General features: G+C 38.9%; 1 protein-coding gene across 1 annotated transcript in view; it reads right to left on the reverse strand.

Moving 5' to 3' along the window:
- tacr2 (tachykinin receptor 2) overlaps window positions 1-4,121 on the reverse strand; it is an 8,340-nt gene extending 4,219 nt beyond the window's left edge. Inside the window, exons 1-2 of the mRNA XM_037693529.1 lie at window positions 3,987-4,121; window positions 487-782 (exon numbers count right to left, since the gene is read on the reverse strand). Of these exons, the coding sequence (XP_037549457.1) occupies window positions 487-782; window positions 3,987-4,121 (431 nt within the window). The remainder of the gene's footprint in view (window positions 1-486; window positions 783-3,986) is intronic.
- Window positions 4,122-7,367: the final 3,246 nt, after the last annotated feature.

Genomic DNA, 7,367 nt, shown 5'->3' on the forward strand with positions numbered 1-7,367 from the left:
CTTAGTTTATATCTTAGGTCTGATTACTGTTTTTATTTTCCATTTTATTACTTTTGTTGGCTGTAACTGGGACACTACCCAATTTCGTTCCACCACATGTACCACATGTGGTGCGTATGACAAATAAAGACTCTTGAATCTTTGAATATATATATATATATATATATATATATATATATATATATATATATATATAAAATTTGTCACGTGACGTGGTGTTTGATACAAGCTCCTACACAGTGTTATAAATCACTCTGTTTCAGAAAGTGACACAAGTTCTGAAGCCTCAGTATCATTTGCTCATCACTAATAAATGTGGGTTTTTTTTATATTTCACACTCAAACCTACCCCAGAGCTTTTACTCGCACTCTCAGGTTATAAACTCTTTTAAAACATGACAAAATATTTTTAAGAGCATCATCTTTACATCGAGAAACATATTTAGCAGACAAACAGCAGACGCATACTAACTCTGCATGTCTTACCTGTCCACTGCAATAGCAGCCATGGAGTAAATTGATGAAAACATGGCCGTGATGGGGAAGAAGTTCTGAAACCTGCAGTAACCCGAACCAAAGTACCAGTCGTTGTGAAGCGCATAGACAAAGTTAAAAAGAGTGTTGAAGGTCGCCATGGATACGTCAGAGAAGGCCAGGTTTACAATGAAATAGTTGGTGACGGTCCTCATGCGTCTGTGAGCCAAGATGATCCAAATCACTGTGACGTTGCCGGTGATGGACACCAGAATGATGACAGAGTAAGCTATGGCCCAGAGAGCCACCTGAGAGGGGAGCAGAGGAGGAATGGTACAATCCAGAAAGAAAACAGTTCAGACATTAAAAATGGAAAACCTTGTGCATCTTTAAACAGTCTGCATATTTACCTTTATAGTACATCAAATCAATTATTTAAACACACTTTTGTCACAGATGTGTCAAAAATTGATTCTCATCTTTATTTTAGTCCAACAAGAAGATCCAAACAGAGTAACTGAATGAGGAATAATATAACAAAAACTTACAGGAGCACACATGGAGCAACAGGTATAAACTGTACAAAACCAAGCAGCGGGGACACAGAGGAGCGACAGAGAACATGGAGCATCAGACAAACGACACGAGAAACCAAAGATGGTCTAAACAGAGAGAAGGGGAGCAGGAGAGCTAACTGGACACATGAGATGCAGCTGTGTGGTTAGAGAAACCAGGGGAGCTAAGAGAAACAACAGTCAGTGTCACAAGAAGCAAAACAAGTAAACTGAATCTATTTAAGGCATGAAATATTTAATAAAAACAACAAAACAGGGTTCAGACTAAGACTATTTTTGGTGGAGTAATGATGGTGTTGTAGCCATTGTGATACAACTATAGCAATAACACAATGTGTAATCCCGTATGACATTATGAGATGTCACACTCAGTCTTCTTGTTCTTCTTTCACCTCGTCCTCTTCAGGGGTGTCCACAGTGGGTCCTCCTCCTCCTTCTCACTCTGTCCTCACTCCATCTACCTCCATGTCCTCTCCATTTATCTCCTCTTTCACCTTTCTTGTGTCTTTTTCCTACCGGCAGTGGCTGTTTCTGATATGGGTGGCATATCAGCTGCCCAGGGTGGCATCTTGTCAAGAGCGTCACGAGCTCCTGGCTCCTCCCTCTCCAAAAAGTATAAAGTATTATTTCATACAGCCTGTCTAGCCTATATCAGTTTCCTATTGCCCACTTGCAGGGAGTGGGCATCCTCCAGTAGGTGCAGGGTGTGTAGTTTCTGCTGAGGTCTGACACACAGGTTGTGAGAGAAGGAGAAGGAGCGGGGGATGCTCTCGCCCCCCTTGCTGGAACAGGGATGCATCTAATCGCTTAGTAAATAGCACGACTGATTGCTCCCAAACAAAGCACATTGCATTCATAATATTGCAAATATAGCTAATAGTTTGCAGCTTATTTTTGTGAAATAGCTGAAAAAATAATACAAAAAACCAATCTGCTCACCAAGGAGGGTGAATTAGTTTAGACCTAAGCTGTTTTGACTCATGTTGGGGGATGTGCGGTGATAACCTACGGTACTTCGCTCGAGTGCCAATTACACACATGGAAGATGGGCAAGAAAAGGTCAAAGCAATCAGGTTCCCAGTTTAGGAAAAGGAGAAAAGAAGAAGAAGAACGAGCAAAAGATAAATGTATGCAGCTGTGTCACCTCTTGGAGCATGACAGGTGTTCTGTTATGTGGGCTATAGCCTGTTGCAAGATAGACTTACTATTAATTAATAAGACGCTAACTGTTGTTTACGGTTAGATGTTTAGTATGACATATTTGGTTTTCAGCAGAAAATATTACCGTTTTGAAGATTGAAAATAATTACTAAAGACAATGATGTGATGTAGCTTAGACTGTGTTAAATAGCCATAAAATGGAAGAGGTGTTGATTTGTCTCCTATTCTGAATATTTCACAGATTGGACATATATGTAGGCCTGTTTGCTTTTGTCTTAGTTGTTGACCGTTTACATTGTCATTATCAACCATACAACTGCTGAGCAGATTTCATATGATAACATGATGACTTTGCATTAAGGAAGGAAAGAAGGGTCACTATTAGGTGACACTTGTGCAGTTTAATCTGCAATCTTGTGTTTCTTGAAGTGAAATAGTGTAAACTGTCTTATTCCAAAAAGGTCAGACCTTCCTTGACAGTTGTGCAGTGAAATTTGTATCTTGATCAAAGTACATTTGTAGTACACAGATTTTTCTTAAGTGTTATATTGGTGCAATTTAGAAATGTCTTTTTTAAATTGTATTCATTTTCTACAGTATTCCTTTTTTAATATATTGATTGTATACTTATAAATTCATGGTATACAGTATTTATGTGTCTGACTATGTGTTTATAGTATTATTCTACTGTAAGTTCTTCATTTTCAAGTTTTTGAATAATATATTTAAAGAAACTTTGGATGTCTAAACCTAAATGATATGCCATGGAGAAGTGTGTCCATGCACCCAGGGCTGGGGAGGTGGTGATGCAGGCTAGGGGGAGGGGGGTGTCCTGGAGGGGTTGTTCACCCAGGGCACCAAACAGGCTAGGACTGCCCCTGCATACATGTACTCTGTCTTATACGGCTGACTTTCATTCCTCTTCTTTCAAGTGCATACCTCCACCTCTCCAAGTTCTCTTCCACCTGTTCCCTGTTCTCACCACAGATCACAATGTCATCTGCAAACATCATCACGGGGATTCCCGCCTGACCTCATCTCATCCAACAATTATTGCTCAAGTTTTATGCAAAGATCTCAATGTGTAGTTTAGCAGTGTGTTGTAAATTACTCTCATCTTCGGCAACATCAAATCTTAGCACACTGTTGTAAAATCAAATGAATTGTAGCATTTTTTGGGCCTTCTAAGGTCAAGTGGCTGTGGCACCCATCTTGAACTGGATTGGGTAAAGTTGATCAGTTGTAGACCTACATCCAATGATTACTTCCTGAAATTTTCGTTAAAAAAAATGTCCAGTGGTTCATAAAACATTTTGTTAACAGGCCCTTTGAGTTGACAAGGAATAATTAATGATATTTTTAAAAAAGATTTTAAACAGCACTCATAATATATGTTATGGATCATTCTTAACTTCACACCAAGATTTAGCAAGATAAATGTAAAATTGACTGAGTTATAACCATTTTTTGCGCTCTTTAAGGTCAGATGACTGTGGCAGCCATCATGAAATGGATTGACTCTAAAAGTTAAAGAGTTGTAGATATAAATCATATGATTCCTTACTGAGAGCTCCGTTAAAGTTTGTCCTCTCTTTAATGAGATATTGTGATAACAGACACAAGAGCATGTGCACAAACAGACATGAGTAAAAACATTATCGCTCACTTTTCCTTTAGCAAATATTCAGAAATACCTCAACCTTGAAAAAACAAACCACAACAAATTCAGTGGGATACATTTCATCCATTCATGTTTTCATTCATTCACTGTCTCACCTGCCAGCCGGGTTGTTGGAACTGGTTCCAGTTCGTCTCGTTTCCATCGTCCATCCAGTTGGAGCTGTCTGAGAAAGGGCTCAAAGTGGCCTCCGGGTCTCCTTCAGTGTGTTGAATAAAACTGTCGGAGTCCATACTGGCTCCCAGTTCAGCTGCCGACACAAACACTCAGTCCCTGTCGTGCGTAAAGACGCAGAATGAGAGACCGCACATTTATCCCGCAGCTCAACGGTAATTCACTCAAATAGAGATTAATTTCATGAAATATTATACACTGCATATCGTAAATCAAGTGCTGAATAAAGGTTAGGTATGGACTGATTTTGTGCAATAATTCTTGTCTTTGTGAATCCATTCAAAATAATAATAATTTCGGAATAACAAAATGATTCCAGTTGGTTCCATATTTAAAGATAATAATGACTGGATTTTTCAAGAGGTTGCGGATTAGTTTCATCTGCCTCACCTGTGTTTCGCAGAGGTTTGTTGAGTTGTAACCTCAGATGTTTCTCTCCTTGGCTGATTGTGTCTGATCATTAAAGTCCCGGTGCGTCTTGGGCAGCCTCATCCATGATGCCATAGTCCACGAAGACATTTCTCCGCGCGTCTCTTCTCTCCCACAAACACTCGCGCACTCCGTCTCTCGGGCTTTCTCTCTGCTGGAATGTGTTACGAGCCAGAAAGAGACGCACAAACGTTGCGGTACGCGCGCGCCCAGCTGCCGCAACTCCGCGTCCAGACGCAGATAGAAGGAGAGGTTTCAAGACTGCGTCAGCTTTGATTTGACAAATGTTTTCAGAAAGCTCTCTATAGTGAAGCAAGGCTTTGCAAACAAAGCCATAAAAAAATGCCATTTTAAAAAACGTAATTTTAATAATTGTGTTTATATTGGACTGGAGAGTTTTTGTGAAAATGTTGCAACAGATTTTGAAAATGTTTATGCCTGAAAACAGCCATCAAACCATTCCAAAGTTTTTTTTGGACAAGTTCACAGAATGTATCTTTTTTTTAGCTTAAGCGAGATAAGTGCTTAATAATCCAGGTAAAAAAATCTAACAAAGTTAAATCAGGTCCTCTAGACAGATTCAAAAAATTATCATTATTATTATTTTAATTGTTGAAAAGTTTAGTTTTTAATCCCAAATACTTTGTCAGTCTGAGGAGCCGCAACAAACTCAGTCTTATAAATAGCATCTTCTCATAGTGAGTCAGTTTGTTGTTAACATTTAAAACTAGTTGTTCACCATGAGCCTAACAATGGATTGTTAGTACCCTGATGGCCGCTTGCTATTCACAGGGGGCTGAGAGATATTAGCAATAACAGCATTAAGAGGGGGACAGTTGAACATGGAGACCTCCGCCTCTGTTTAACAATGGATGAGTTCTCTTCACAAAGATGGCTTCCTCAAACCATCCTCTCTATCAAGGATGTGCACATCTTCATCCCTCAAGGAGTGACCGCTGACCTGCAGATGAGTGTAAACCGCAGAGTCTTGGCCTTTAAGTAATGTTGATCTCCATTTGTGTTGAATTTTTTTTTCCAGCCAGTGAAAAGGTTTTTGGACCACTGGAGACAAGAACACCAGAGCAAAGCTAGAGGTTGATCCTTCTTGCATGTTGTAGTGATGTTATTTGATTATATGATTCATGAGTATTTGCAGATATTTTAAGATAAATTGTAGATAAATTTGTATTTTTCTGACACCCAAGAATCTGCTGATAATGATATCATTTTGTGCAGGAGTGCCCTAAACTTTGACAATTATATAAGCAGGAGAAGATGGGGGGGGGGGGGTGGACTTATAAGATGTTGGCTAGAAAGTGATTAAATTCATGAAAAAAGGAATGAGATGGGCACTTAACACAGACACAGAAATGACTTTTGTAGTGGTTTCTGCTTCAATTGCTGTACCGTGTTTTAATTACTTTTGGCAGCCAGAGAACAGATGGAGACCTCCTGAGATCTCCAAATGTTTATTCCTTTTGACGTCTGTAAATGTAACTTCCACAACAAAGATTCTCCAGAATCCAACCTCAGTTTTGTGCACATTCGTCACGTGCAAGCTGAACAGCAGTCAAGTGAGGCTGGCCTCCTGAAGGGTCATTTTTATGTGTTTTCGTGCAGTGGGGTGTAATGGTGGAACTAGTTGAATTTTTGAGGAGCTGCTTGTGGGTTTTTGCAGAAATGATGACTCGTAAATGTTGAAAAAAGGTTGCAGCTGCTGTTATACCTTCACAAAATGCTTCCCGGTGAGTCCTGCTGAATAAACAACAGGTCGACTCTCAGTTGAATATGTTTGGCTCTTTGTCACTCTTTTTTTTTTTTTCATTTTGGTGCCATCTGTCACCCTGATTGTTACCAAAATACAAATTTGTTGTCAGGCACCCTTTTTCAAAAGGAAAATCTGCTGCACAGGTTCACATTAAAAAGCTGGGGGGAAAAAGAATGAAAGCAGGGTTTACCAACTTCAGCTAAATAAAGAAGTCTGGCCTTTTTCTCTGTGTGTACAGTAAGTGCTGCATCTGTGCACTTTCACATGACTACACACACACATTCGCCAGCAGGACTCAGTGAAGGGCAGGATGAAGGGTGCAATAAGAGGAAATGGAAGCTTTTTAAAAGTTGTGAACAAGATTTACTGCTAATAATGCATATTTAGTTTCAAATGCAAAAAAGAAAAAACATCTCCTGAGCAAAACACAACATCTTCTTTAAAGTATATTTGATTACAGTTTTGTGTAGGGTTAAAGTTTGTGGAACTTGAAACTGGTTGGTTTGCTTTGATTTTTCTTAAACTGCTGCAGTCAGCACAAATGTTTTATGTCTAAGAAAATAGCATAAAACCCAGCAGGCGCCGTATAATTTACATGAGTCGGAAAGATTTGTGTGCTTGTGGTGTTTCATGAAAAGAATAGAAATGTTTTAGAAAGTGCATGCATTTGTCTCAGCTAAGTCTGAAAAGCATTGAGGTTAGGTGTGTGAGTGATGCGGTAGTTGAATCTATGATGAAGGTGCAGCTCTGAGGCTTGAAACAAAAACAGTTGTATTTTCAGCAGTTTTTATTTTATTTGATATTCAAGTTGTTTCAAGTTGCATATTTACATGTACATATACATGTATGCTTAGATGTGTGTGTATGTATATATACTGTAGGTTAATGTAGTGCTCACTACCTCCTTGTGCACGTGCATATTGTCTTTTTCCAAATTAGTGTATTCTGCTTCTTTTTTTATTATTTCACGTGTCTTTTTTCTATATAATTAGAACATGCTACTGGATGCCTCAAATTTACACCTGGGATTATCTATCTATCTATCTATCTATCTATCTATCTATCTATCTATCTATCTATCTATCTATCTATCTATCTATCTATCTAT

The sequence above is a fragment of the Nematolebias whitei genome, chromosome 2 (genome assembly GCF_014905685.2).
Source record: "Nematolebias whitei isolate Nwh7 chromosome 2, NemWhi1, whole genome shotgun sequence".
NCBI lineage: Eukaryota > Metazoa > Chordata > Actinopteri > Cyprinodontiformes > Rivulidae > Nematolebias > Nematolebias whitei.